This window comes from Meleagris gallopavo, chromosome 1, assembly GCF_905368555.1.
Source record: "Meleagris gallopavo chromosome 1, MGAL_WU_HG_1.1, whole genome shotgun sequence".
In the NCBI taxonomy this organism is placed as follows: Eukaryota; Metazoa; Chordata; class Aves; order Galliformes; family Phasianidae; genus Meleagris; species Meleagris gallopavo.
In genome coordinates, this window is record NC_139404.1 from 112,613,145 (window position 1) to 112,627,923 (window position 14,779).

Sequence of the window (14,779 nt, forward strand, 5' to 3'; positions counted from 1 at the left end):
CCTCTCTTTCCCATCCACTTCTTGTGCTATGAGAGACAGTGAAATAGTGCTCTGTTCATTTTCTATAAAGACTCATTGTTTAGTGCATCTCAGTTATGTTCATTTGCACGTCTTCCTTTTTCAAATAACTTAGGTTTGTACAGAATGTCCTGCTTGGTCAGACAAGTAGTCAGTCCAGAACTACTTGTTTCAGCAGATGGCAAGAGGATATATTAATCAGAGTACATGAGCCTGGCCACATTCTGAGGCCCATTTATTTTTATCTTTCCCCAGCATCTGCAATTATTATGTTAAAAACTAGAGTTTACATTCTGTCCTATGCCATTTAGTATCTGTTTATAGATCTCTTTATCTATGAATTTACCTAACCCTATTTTAAACCAGCTGATAAATATGTCTTCACGATCTTCTTGGGCAGCAGGATCCAGAAACTGACAACCTAGTGGCTAAAGCACTACTTTCTTGATGTATTTTAAACCAATCTAGGACTACGAGTTGCTGTGTTGAAAGATTTATGAATAAATAACTTTCGTATGCATCTTCCTTCACGCTTTTGAAACCCTACCGCTATCTCTCTTGGGTCATCTGCTCTCCAACTGAACAGTTCCAATCTCTTTGAGTCCCAGCTGCTTAAGACAGGGGCTTCATCTCCCTGAGTATTTTCAATTCCTCTTTTCTAACTCAGAAGCATCCTCATGGAGATCAGAACTTCACAAAGCCCTTCAGGTATGAACACAAAACAGCTTTCTGCAGCAACAAAATGACATCCTCTGATTTGCTTCCAGCACACAGAGGGATGTCCACCACTGGGTTGGTGCTTTTTTGTTTACTCTGCTCAATAAGCTGCTAGTCTTGCAGAACTGTCAGTGATGATGCCAGGACTTCCTGGATTTGTTCCTGCCTATCTAAGGCTCATCCCCTTACTGACATGGTTTAGATAAGCGGTCCCTGGATGCGCTGTTGTTGCACTCCATCATGTACCTCCACTGAGCAATCTGTTCCTTCTTGTCAGGTTGAGAGGACCCAATTTCTGTACTCATTCACACTCCCCTCACGTTACCTTGAAGACTCTTAAGTCATTCTTCATAGGGAAGACATTTCTCTCTAGTCTTCAATCATTTCTGTTGTCCTTACTTTTTCTGCTATTACAGTTTTGATGGTAGGGGAACTAGAACAACCCAACGGTATTCAAAGAATGAACATCTGAAGACTTTAAATAATATTATAATGATATTTTGTATGGTGATCTCTATTTTTGTCATAGTAATAGTCAGCATTTGATTTGCTTTTTGACAGCTTCAAAGATGAAATTGATATTTTCACAGACCCTTTATAACTCACAATCCCTTTCCTGAGTGACAATAACTAGTTCAGAGCCCATGCTGAGTACGTAAATTTGAGATTTCTTTTTCTTGACATATTCTCAATACTGAATTTAATCTGTCTTTTTTATTGCCTACTTGACACTATGAGATGATTCTCCATCTTTGTGCAGGCACCTTTCATTTTTATTTCCCTGAATACCTTTAGGACCACGACGAAACTTGAAGATTGCCTCATTTTTATTTTTATTTTTTTTTATTTATTTTTTACCATCCACTTAATAACCTAAATGTAGTTCATGTGTTTAATGTCTCTGGCAGTGATTTCTGTGGAATGTGACTAGTGACATACATGTTTAAGAAAGCAAAAAAATTTTGCCTTTTTTTTTTTTTTTTTTGGTCTTTTAATTAGTCATTTGTTCAAGAGAGAAAGTGCATATTGCATTTGATACTTTTCATTGATCTGATGGTGAAAAGTTTTTGCTTATTATGTGTACTTAGTGTGTTTTTAGATGTATTTTTTACTTGAAATATGTACAATAAGACTTTTTCAAGTTTACTTGTGTATTTTGGATTTAAATACATTTTTTTCCACTTGTTGGTAGCCTGCATTCCACTTTACATTTATATTTTGATTACGAATGACATTATGAGAAGATCACTTTAGATCACCCAGGTTTATTTATAAAACTGGGGAAAAAAAGAAGTCACTGAAACGATTGCAAAGTGGCAGAGTTCCTTAATCTGAAATATTTTTTTTCTGTTTTTAAATGAAAAAGAAAGTTATTACTTGTGCTGAACAGATAGGGAAGAAAACTGGTGCTTAAACACATGGCATTTAAAGTGTTTGATGGTGAATGGAACCATCTTGGGCTGGTGGTTCTCACCTAGTGTTTATGGAAGACCTGTGCCTTTCAGGAGAAGCAATAGGACAGGCGAATTACACTGAAGGCCAAAGGTAGTGTTAGGTTAATAAATTCAAACACCTATGTCTCTCTGAAAAGTCTTCAGAATTTGTAACCAATACTTCCAAACCTTCTGCTGATGTTGTCTTCTACGTGAGACAAGTTGTTTTCTCTATCTTTATATGGATTGATTTATTTCAGATTTTTTTTTACTTTGGCCTAATCTCCTAAGCATTAATATACCAACTAGTTTTCCTTATGTAACATTGATAATCCATGATTTACTGCATAAAAATATCTTGAGGTGTGTTTTGCTCGTGAAAGTTATAAGGCTGTGTGTAAGAGGATCTTTGACAAAAACCTGACAATTATTTCTGTTTTCCATATTAATAATGAAGCTGCCCAAGTTCTGTTCATTTGAAACTTAAATGAAATGTGTTTAGAGAAACCAGTTGTTTACGCACAGCATACAATCCCTTTGAATTTTTGTCAACCATCAAATCTAATCACATAAACATTTGTATCCACATTGCATCAGCAATTAACATGCTAAAAAAAAGTAAAGTCAGATGACAGTGTGAAGGTGCATTGCATGCTTTTTCCCTTACCACTTTCAGTCTATGCTTCCTTATAGTTCAGATTCACAATTAATTTCATTTGACATAAGTTCACTGCAGTTAGACAAATTAGCAAGTAGTTGGCTGTACTGATTTTCCAGTCTTCTAAAATGTACTTGCCTTCAAATTATATTTGTGTCTTCATTAAAGAAAGTGATATATTTAATTATTATTGCATTTATGCACTGATAATGACAGTTGCAATTTTCATTCTGAAGATATCTTAATCTGTACCTACCATTTTGATCTGCTTTCCTATACTCTGACTACTAATTTACTAGCCATTAAACTATTTTGAAAACCCTGAAAAAAGCATAAGGTACTCTGTGCATATCTCTGAAATGGGCTGCCTTTTAAATTTATTTTTAATGTGAGTTGGTGATTCCGTTGTTTTGCTGACTAAGATGGGTAACTTGCCCAATAAAAATTACTATATTTGCAAGAAAGGTACATTTTTCATCTTTATCTGTATTGGATGAAATAAAATTATTTACAATTTGTACTTAAAGGTCAGGCATTACCTAAACTCCTTGAAAAAGCCTGTTATTTAACCAAAACACTTTAGTTCACCACTGTAATGGATCAGGAATTGGGGATCACATATTCCGAGCAATAAGGAGATAGAGTGCCTCTCTTATCTTAATGGAAAAAATTATAGATTGGTAGATATGCCAGTCTTTTGAAGGAATACATGATTACCTAGTTGCCACACTAGAAATCAAGTGCACCTCTTGTATTTAGTGGTAGATAGAAAGTGGGGAGGAAGGACTTGAAAAAAAAGAAGAGGTTTTTCAGTTTTTGGATTAGTTTTTTTTCTGGTATATTTCAATTCCTAGTTAAACATTGCATTAGGAAAATGCACTTTTTTAATTTTACTTTCTAATCACCTAAAATATTGTGAATAACTGGCATACTAAATGTATAATCTATTTAATCTTAGGATGTTGTAGATCCTACATATTTGAATTTTTCCTGAGAATGGAGTAATTCCTTTAGGACCTAATTGATAAATATGTGTTTGGAGCTATGTTTCTAACTGCAGGAGATTGTAAGAGATATTAATATCAGTAGATTCAAAAAGGAATTCCCTGATGTAAACAAATTATGTCATAGGACAATAATCTCAAGGCCTTTTTCAAAAAAAACCTTAATATTTAGAACATAACAGAATAGAACTGTTCACCTGGAAGGGTCTTACAGAGATGAGGTCCAACTGGTTGACCACTTCAGGGCTAACCAACAGTTAGCCCATGTGTGCTGAGGGCCTTGTCCAAACGTCTCTTGAACACTGATAGGCTTGGGGCTTCAACCACATTGCTAGGAAGCCTTTTCCAATGTTTAACTAGTTTTAAATTATAAATAAATTTCTCCTAATGTCCAGTCTGACCATTCCCTGACACAGCTTTGTGTCCTGCCACTGGCTCTTAGGAGAAGAGCACTTCTACTCCCTCTGCATCCTCTCCTCAGGGAGCTGCAAGAGGGCAGTGAGGTCACCTCTCAGCCTCCTCCAGGCTGCACAGCCCAATGCTCTTAGCCTCCTTCACAGGACACGTCTTCCAGCCCTTTTAGTGCCCTCCGCTGGATGCTATCAAAGACTCTAATATCCTTTTAGTATGGTGGAGCTGCACACAGTCACACAGTATTCAGGGTGAGGCTGCATCAGTGCCAAATGTAATAGGAAAATCTCTTTTATATTTACTATATGATATGGTATATTTATTACATGATATTTATTATAAAGTCATTTGCTTCTTATTAGTAGAAAGGTTTTTCCTAGTGGTGCAGTTAGTAATTCACAGCTATTTGTAAGGCATCCTGACTTTGCTCCCTCCTGATAACACTGGCCAATTTGACAAGGCTTTGGTTCAAAGGAGCGCTATCCAGTACGTCTTTTGCCTTGACTCAAATTTTGTTTTTATTGTACGTGAGTTTATTTTTACATTCCCATAAAACATTTTGGTGTTTAGTGTCCTATTTTTTAACCATAGTTCACTTGTAGCAGCAGCACTGTGCAATCATCTTGACATTTGTAATGTCAACTCTGCAGACTTGCATTAACCTCGTTTTGCCATCATCTTGATGTACTAACCTGCATATAGACCTGCACAGAAATAATTTAACATTCATCCTAGTGTGTGTAGTAATGTCTCATTAGACTTGAGCTAACAGAATTTTGTCATCATAATTTGCTGTCATAATAACCCAGTCTTCACAGATTTAATGTGACAGTTTTTTGTCACTGTAACTAAGGCTTTGAGCAATAGTCATGTGGGGGACTTAAGGTGAAATCGATGTAATTAAAATGTGGGCCCTTAACAGTCCTATATTTTAAACTGCTTGTCACATATCTTAAACAGTAATTAATCATGGTAGTGTTTAGCACTTGTTTAGCTTGTATGTTCTTCATTATCTACGAGAAATAATAAAAAAAAAAAGTTCAATGATGAGTGACAGGCAGAACTGCTAATGAAATGTAGGTCTCCAGATTGCCTTTGTACTCTTGCATCCATTGGACTGCTCTCCTTTATCAGCACAATTAATTTTGCCTGAGATGAATACAAATTTGAAATGTATGTGACAAGTTGTATTAACTAGTCTGTAACTCTTGTTTAGGACAGCTACAGAAATACTGAAGTGAGAGAGATTAGATTTCTTCTATTGCCAGGATTGAGGTAGACTAAATGTACTTTGTTACACTTGAAAGAATTTGTTAAGTTTTTTTTAGAAAATTCAACTTCCAGGGCAATGTTTTCTTGTATCTAAGCAAAGTGATACTCTCACAATTTTCTCCTAATTCTGGAGGCAAGTTAGCTTTACCCAAATGAGGTCCTTCTCCTTGCTGTATGTGAACAGTAATAGAGCATTGTCAACTCTGCACAACAGATAGCAGCAACTGTGTACCCCTTTGCTTTGCCTCCTTTCCAAACTAAATAAACACTCTCGTTCCTTCAGTTTTTCTTTACAAAGAAAACTTGACTGCTTGAATATCTGTGATGCTAAATGCTCTCTAATTTGTCCATGGCTTTCATGGTGTAGTGTCAGAATTGGCCACGGCTGAAACGCTGACTGGAGCTCAGGGAGTACATGATGAGGTGACAGGAATACTGCTTAGGCAGCTGGAGTTTGAGTTGTGTTTCCCTACAGAAATCTGTGTTTATGTTAGCAGCAAACACATTTGCTATGCAAAGTGACCTTGAGTTGTTTTTAGCAGAGCTGATGCAGCTTGCCTGCAGACCTAGGTGAATCCTCTGTCTCCTATGTATGGATTGCTGACTCTGGTTCACAGTTAACTTTCAATTCTTTATTGATATTCTTTGCAGTCAGCTTGGAATTTTACGCTCTGTTCCTTACATATTGAATTTTTTTTTTTTTTAAGTACCTGCTTTCCTTCTGAACTAAATTTGGTTTTGTTTGCAATTTGTTTTTAACTAGAGGAATTTCTTGTATAATAATGGCAGGTAGGTACCTAGTCACTGTTTTCAAACATCTTCCAATCATTGTTCATGTTTTTCTGCTTCAGTTCTTTCTTCTTATTGATTAGGGTTTGTAATTGTTTTCAACTTTGTTGAATTGACTTCTCATAGCAAATAAATTGATATGCACATATGTATTTTACCATCACCAGCACTTGTTTGTGTATGTGCACTCGGTCTCTCGGTAATATCATCCATGCAAGTGTGTGCACAGGAATTACTGTTTCGCTTATCTACATGTGATGAAAGTAATAAAGTCATTATTACTTTTACTTAAGCAACTGTTCCTTGCAGAGTCTGAGCATCAGTTTCTCTGCAGCATAGACGAGGACACTGAATACAGACTTTCTGTGTGGGCAATGCAACACTTTCAGAATTGGGTGAATTCTCTGGTGACCGGGCCTGAGGGAATGGCATGGAGCTGTTTCAGGAGAGGGGCAGCTGGGGGTTAAGGAAAGGATCTGCACCACAGGTTGGTGGGCATGGCCCTAAGCTGCACGGCCCCAAGAGTTCAAGAGGCATTTGAATGATGCTTTCAGTTATAGGGTTTGATTTTGGATTGTCCTGTATGGAGCCAGGAGATGGACTCGATGATCATTTCATCAAGTTTGGTCCCTTCCAACATGCAGTATTCTGTGGTTCGGAGCTACTTTGCAAACATAACTTCATTGAAAAGCTTATTGCTAAATTAGAGGACACGGTGTGATTTGCTGTCTCAACTTTAGTCCCTGTGCTTGGATTTCTTGTGGATTTCAAGAGAACAGGCTGAACAGGGGCAGTCTTATCTTGTCCTTGCATGGTTTGGACAGGCAACCTTAGATGGGCTAAAAAAGCTCATGGAAAGCCATAGCCAGGCTCACTCCCCCAGAGGACGGTCTGAAGCAGGGGCCTGATTTACAGAATCACAGAAAGGCCAGGGTTGGAAGGGATCTCAAGGATCATGAATCTCCAACCCCTCTGCCACATGCAGGGCCACCAACCTCCACATTTAATACTAGACCAGGCTGCCCAGGGCCCCATCCAGCCTGGCCTTGAACACCTCCAGGGACGGGGCATCCACAACCTCTTGGGCAGCCTGTGCCAGCACCTCACCACTCTCCCTCTCTGTAAAGAATTAGATCCTCAAACACTCTGAAGGAGAATCCTATCTGTAGATTATGTGGGATGCTTATAGTGTTTGGGTACATTTAACACATCTAGAAAAAGGCATAATAGTTATAAGTTGATCTCCTTTCTGGTCATTTGAACCTCTCTGGAGAGATAAATACCGGATTTTTTTGTAGCATAACTGAGTTATTCTATTTCTTTATTAGTTCAACTCCTACCATATATATTAGTAATATATATTAGTATATATATTACTATATACTAGTAATTCAAATCCCCTTCTTCTCTTCTTTGTACTTCTAATATTAGTTAATATTAGTTTTTATATAATTCACTTTTAAGGATTCAGCGCATCTCACGAGTACTCTGATCCAACTGGTTTCTGTTAGACTGATTCCACTTCTGCTGTGATAGAAGTTTCTGAATGTCAGAGAGTTCACAGGGTTTGAGAATAAAGATCTACAGAGCAAATATTCTGTGTGGGGAAAGTGGAGGCAACAAATCCAGTGATTAATGGGATCTGGCCCCGAAGAGAATTCCCATAAATGAAAAGTGCTGCTTAGTCTTTAGAATGATAGAATCATAGAATAACTTGAGTTTAGTTGAAGCTTTGTAAAAAAGAATTACTTCTACTGTTTTCCTGAATGTTACTTTTGTTAAACTAGTAAGAAATGTGTCCAGCCGTTTTTTGTTCTAGATGGTCTCCAAAAAGGGGATAAACCATATTCTACAGTGATATGGTATGAAGAAGGATGGATTGGAAAGAGCACAAAAGCAGTAATGAATTAGTATGCTGGTGCATATATTAAAGTATTGCCTCAAACAGAAGTGTTGCATGAAATAGAAATATATTGACTTTAAAAAGCGGGTGATTTTTAACAGCTATTTGCATATGAGAGGCCTTTGCCTTCCTTGTTATATTACTACTAAATTTCAAGTTATACGTTGGTTAATGTCTGCTAATCTAAAAAACAAAACCTACTGCTTCCTTCAGAATTTAGAACAAAGGATTTTTTTTATTTTTTGTCTTTTACTTTCTGGTCTACAGATCAAATAAGCATATGGAGAAAAGGAAAACATTGCAACCTGTACTAACAATCTCTACAGTATATTTCTTTTTGAAGTAAAAATAGGTTGAGAAATGAAAGTAAGAAATTCTGCTTTGGTTACTCATGTTAGGAAGATTTTCTTTTTTCTTTTTTTCTTGCTGTTTTCACGGGAAAATCAGAAGTCCCATGTTTACTTCTGTTGTGATAAAGCTGTTGATTTTTTTTCTCTCTGTTGTTGACATGCAAGTGGTATTTTTTCATGACAGGAAGTGAATAATAAATAGACTCAGAGCCAATATACCACCAGGGCAAAAACACACGCTGTGCATTAGTGCTTAAAAGATTCCCATCCCACTTCTCCCTTTGCATCAGTCCCATAGTCCCTAGAGCTAAGCACTTCCCACACAGATTGATGTGATAGATTTGCAAATATTGGCAAGAGCACAGAAGAGACTGTGTTGTGAGCTTAATGGTTGAAGTGAGTGACAGACTTGTATTACTTTATTTTTTTTAGGTCAGCTTTGGCAAGGATTTGAAAACATGATAGAATAAAGGTTGAAATGTTTTCTGAAATTATAATCAAAATATCATGTCTTAGATTTATGCTGTAAGCACTGTGCCTGATGTTGAATTGGCAAACAACATTCACTGGTGGGATGTCTGAAAAGTCATAAGAGATTTGTAAATCCGTGCTACCTATTTGTTATTTTCTTCTTTGATCTCTTAACAGGAAAGGATATGTAGTTAGATGATGTAAATGGCAGTATAATATGTTGGGTGTTTTTGGTGTTTTTTTTTTTTTTTCCTTTTTTTTTTTTTTTTTGTATTTATATTACACTGAATTGCACTGAGATGGAAATTGAGTTAATCTGTGGAGGCTGTTAACATGAAGTTCTTATTTGATTTATTTATGTTTAACTGGGGACCTGTCCTCCCATGTAAGTTATTCTGACAACTCTAATATCTTAGTATTTCTTGAGTCAGACCCCAAATTTCCCATTTCTATCCAATGTCTACTAAATCCATCCTCCTAAATAGTCCCTGGTCAGGCAGTTTATTGTTAGACTTTGTTTTCAAATTGTTACGGGGTTCTTCTGAATTGTCTCCAGTTTTGCATTCCTGTCATGCTCTTGCTATTAGAAAGGAATTATTTTCAACTTTATCAACACATGGGTTTTGAAAGGACTTCTCAAGCAGCAAAATAAACAGCCTCTCTAACTGTTAATGGACAGCAGAAAATCACCCTAATCATTACTGCAGAGCAGATGATTTTCTTTCGTTTAACCCGTAACTGGTTGTGAAAGAGAAAGACAACATTAAAATACAGCTGCAGCTGTCTTTTTTTATTTTTTTTTTTTTTAAGTATGCCTCTTTATTGTTCCAGATTTTCTAGATTGCCCACCCTCTCTGTGGCTTTGAGGCTTGCTCCTTTCCACAGCTGTAGCCCAGGCATTGCAATCTCAGAGTACTCAGCAGTAGTCAGAGCCTGCTCCTGACAGCGCCATACAAGAAGGGATGGTATGACGGGCAGCCTCTGATCCCGGCATTCATTGGGCATACAGAAATTATCTGACAGAGATCTACAGCGAGGCTGTGGATTGCTTTCTATTTTTGAAGACAGATTGAGCTTTTAATACCAGTTCAGGCAAAAAACCAACAGCTACAACTGATTACAAAGAAAGTTGGTGTGTCAAAATCGTAAACTCAGTTCCAGGTTATACATGCATTGTAAGTTTATGTTGTGTTGGCCAGCGGGGACTGGCAGATGCATACCAAACATCTGTTCAGTAGAGTTGAAGTTTCTGTGTATAAACCAGTGTTGAAAGTAGTTTTTTAAGAGTTTCTCAATTTTGTGTAACAACCCTCTCTTCAAACAAACAAACAAACAAACAAAAAACCAACCACAAAGCAAAACAAAAAGCACAACTGAAAAAAACAGAAGGTTTGAATACTGACTTTTGCTATCCCCAAACAAATCTGTGGCCCGACAAATCTTGACTTTTTTCCCACTGAGTGATGAAGTTTCAGTAGCAAGAGGGGAATATTTTTGGGCTGAAAATTTCTGCACCTCCGTGGCCAGCTGGGGCTCTCTTGAGCTGCTGTATGCTCCCAGCAAGAAGGGAAGTAAAACTTCCTGCATGTGAGGGATTGTTTGGCATGTCAGCTATTCTAAGTGTTGTCACCAGCCACTTCTTTGAGCCATGTTTTAGAAGAAAGTATCAAGTAATGTTTGCTGCAAAGCCTGGTCTGATGTTCTCTGGTGGTCCCAAATATTGTGTTAGAGAAGTTGAATACTCTCTGTGAATTCAGTGGGCCATGACTGGAGTTAAGTATGAGGCAGACTGCAGAGCTCTGTCAAGGATAAGGCCGTCTAGTCATATTCAGAAACAGAGCTTTAGGTACATGGAAAGTTTTGAATAGAAAGTCTGTCACCTTGGAAGATTGAATTGGATAGGACTCAGGAGGATCACAGTTCCAGCACTAGGGATCTACTCTCGAGATGGCTTTCGCTTTTGGTCAGTAAGCGCATACATTCCTGGGACTCAGTTATTATCAGTATGTGTTATCAAGGGTGACTGTGAATATTTTAGAAGAATTTCTGCACAATAAGCAGTTCCTTTCCTGAGTTTGCTTGGTTCACTTCTCCCTGAAATAATAAAAATGCTGCTGCTGTCACAAAGTGCTCTGCTTCGCTCCAGATTATTTTCAACATCAGTTCATGACTTGCAGTTCCTGTGGACTACAAATTAATCCTTAGGAGTCTGTTGACATGTACTGTACCTCCAGGTTCTCCAGGGTATTAATTTGACTACTGATGTAGAAAATACCAGTGCCCATAAAGGTATGTTTTGCAGTTCATTTTTGTGTTTATTTTTCTGTATAATCCAGGATTTTACTTACAAATGTGTAATCACCATTAGAACACTTTAGGCTTTAAAGCAGAGTGAGGTATTGGCAATTTATTTTTAAGGATGATTTTTTAAAGAATAATGAGCAAATTAAGTGTGTTCTTTCAAATGACTTTTCAAATGAAACACTGAATTAATGATTCCTTATGGCCATATATACTGTACGAAGTATATATATATGTACTAGAAAGTAGCCATATAAAAGTCTGGGCTTGAGTCTAGAGCTGCAGTCCCGTTCTAAAGTGGATGCCTGCTTTTCCTTTTCCATAAAAACTGAGGAGGCCTTGGGCTGATGCAGGGGGAAGGAGCAAGCCCAGGTCCCACCTGTTTGGGATATGCAGCTTTTGGGATTTCTTCCACAATTTATTCCTGGGCTGTGTCTAGCAGCAGTACTGCGTGGTTTTCTTGGGAGTGGAAAGGTCAAATGTAAGTCAGTAGTATTTTTTCTCTCCAAGCTGGTACAAACTGATTGCAACCTGTGTTTGTATTTACACAGTTTGGGAACAAAACCGTTTTCTTTCTTTCTTTTTTTTTTTCTTTTTTTTCTTTTTTTCTTTTTTTTTTTCTTTCTCCCTCCGCCCTGCAGAGTGATTAGAATCCCAGAAGTTCGGGCTGGGACAGAGTGGCTGAACGCCAGAGAGCTGCCACCCCTCTCCTAAACAGGAAGCCTTCAGTCTGGGGATGGACAGTGGGTCAGTGGCTGTGGAGGGGGAAATCTCCTACTCAGGAGACTCAAGGCAGCTGGGCAAAGGGATCAAGAAATATCTTCACTCTGTTGCATTAAACGCTCTTTGGAAACCCGCAACATTTAATTTAAATCCATTACACATGCCACCCTAGAAGCAGAGCCTTATATGTAGAGTGCATGGGCTGTCCTATTATGGGAAATCAACTTCGTTTTGAGGGAAGCACGAAGCATTGCTTCTGCGCAAGTCCTGGAATTTGAAACATGTAGGGGCCTCCAAAGAGCAGGGCACGAGTTACAGTGCCGGCTGGGTGGCAGCGAGGATCCCCGGCTCGCCCTGCCCGGCCCGGCACGGACCCTGCTGGCTGCATCCCACCGAGGCTCCCGCTGCGTGCTGCCCTGCAAACTTGCCGGGGTTTAGGAGGGAACACACACGGCTGTCAGTCTGCAGGGACGAACCTCATTTGAAAGCGACTGAAGCAGCAAAGTGGGAATATACTTCGCCAAGGACTGTTGTTTTCTTTTCCTCTGTTTTGTGGAGAGATTTCATGTCTGCTCACGTGCTTTGGTATGAGGAAGTGGAAGATGATTGTAAGTACGAACAGCCTGATGTGATTGATCACAGTGTTCGCTCTGACAGAGCGGTGTAGTCCTACACAACCCACTAACTGCATGCATTTTTAAATGTTTACTTTCAGAGCCTGAAGGAGAGCACCGGGAGGGGGAAAATAAGGAGAATTTTTTGGTCTCTGCTAGGGGAGTAAATCCCGTTCATTCTACATAGAGGAAGTATTCTAAAAATAGTACTCAGTTCTCCTCAGAATACAAATAATACATTTCTTCCTGAAGTTTTCCACTTGTTGAAGAGTGGGGTTAAGAAAAGCTATTTAGAAAACAGATCAATATAGCTGAAAAAAAAGTGTCATTGGGCTAACAGTTTGGCAACACATCAAAGATGTAATTAGCTGCTTTGAACTTCAGTGTCATATGCCATTTCCCTGCCTCATGCTAACTTAGGCTGTAAGGGATCTCTCTTGTCACCAAGCTGTCTGGTGACAGCCGAGCAAGGGGGTGGCAGCTGAGCTCTCCCATGCACTTTCCAGAAAAGAGCAGGCGTGTTTTCCAGAGGTGTACTTGTTTCTTAGTTTAAAGCTATCCTTTATGTGCATCAGGAGAGAAATTGAGGATACCGGGAGTAAAGAGAATGAAGATAGTCTAGAGGAAAAGAATGAGAGAGGGTTTTAAAATCCATCTACCACATGCCCAGACTATCTTTCTTCTCCCTCCCCAGTCCAGGCTTCCCAAAACAGATTGTGCTGAAAAAAAATCCAAACTGTCAATATTGTCCAGACTTAATCTGCAGTCTCCACCCTCTGCTTTATAATCTATTTTCACTCTTCCACACTCAGAGTAGTAATAGAATTCCTGCTTCTCTTTTATTTTTCTGAGGCCAAGGAATATGTACACGCTGTCATTTTCCTCCATAACATATGACGAGCTGTATGCCCCCTCCCTTCTGATGGAGCTTCCTGAAAATAGCAGTAGATTTTGTGTCTTTGAAGCTAGAAACAGAAAATGCCAGTGTGCAAGTATGATCTTATACCATAGTTGGTCTTTTTCAAGATGAAATCAAATTGCATTTTCTTGGTGAGAATTGCTGTAAATAAATCTTAAGTCAGTTTTGTGTTTCTAGGAAAGGCTCAGTAGTGGTTGGACTCTTTTCTTGTTGGATGCAGTCTGACAGTTCAGGAAGAGATAGAATTCTGAGTTCAGCATCGCCATCTATTAAATAATTAGGCTTCTCGTTATTCTGAAAATACCCTGTACTTCCAAGGTGGACTTGAGAGTAAGTGACGTTATGGGAATTTCTTAAGGAATTTTACTCCTTATGGGGAAGAGAACACGCTCTAGAACCAGCTATATGGTGCCTTTTCACCTGTCATCTTTTGAGAGGAATGAGGGGAATTTGTTACCTTCCTTTTTTCATCAACTCTCTCTTCAGGACAGTCACAACATCAGCTCAACTGCTCAGTTTCGAGGAGGAGAGGGAGCAGCAAGGGAACTAGGTGGGTGCTCACTAAGTAAGGTTGAAAGATCTTTGCTGCTTTGCACAGAAGTTAAAATTGCACTCTGAAGATGTAGTAGGTGAAAGACAGAAAAAAAATAGCTGTGTTAGTGCTTTTGAAAAATATGAATAGCAAACCAGATTTGCATCTAGCAGATGAATAGCATTCATGACAAGAGCCATTAAATCACTTGCTAAATTGTGTCACATAACTACGTTTGTATCTAAAATGAAAGGGAGCTGTCGTAGCGCTTCTTGGGAATTATTTAGCTGAATAGATTTCCTCACCTTTATCTCGACTCTTTTAAAGGGCAAGACATTTTTCTCAATAAAATTTGGTATCATGTTGTGAAGGTTTTTTATAGTTGCATTTCAATTAAAAAAGGAAAGCCCTTATCTGCACTGTGTTACAAATGTGTCCAAAATAATCCTCTCAAGTTTTCCCACAGCCTTTAACTCAGGATGGGCCACTTCTCCCACCTGTTCCCTATGCTTGAATTGCTTCTTTCTTGGTATCGGACAAAAACTTGTTGCTTTTAGAGCTGAGAGCAGTCACTTATATCTCAGCTTTGATTTTTTAAATCCATCCTTCTTCTTCTTTTAAAGTCTTCTCTCAAACCCTGTCTTCCTCTGCCCTTTTCTCGTCT

At 38.4% G+C, this 14,779-nt stretch overlaps 1 protein-coding gene across 15 annotated transcripts in view; it reads left to right on the forward strand.

The window, feature by feature from the left end:
* The window catches only part of DMD (dystrophin), a 1,154,126-nt gene that overhangs the window by 154,678 nt on the left and 984,669 nt on the right, over positions 1 to 14,779 (forward strand). Inside the window, exon 1 of one of the 15 annotated variants that reach the window (XM_085210323.1) lies at positions 12,293 to 12,658. The exons of the other annotated variants lie outside the window; for them this stretch is intronic. Coding sequence (XP_085066449.1) covers positions 12,616 to 12,658 — 43 coding nt within the window. The 5' untranslated portion in view covers positions 12,293 to 12,615. Of the gene's footprint in view, positions 1 to 12,292; positions 12,659 to 14,779 lie in introns of those variants that run through there. 15 annotated transcript variants of the gene reach the window in all.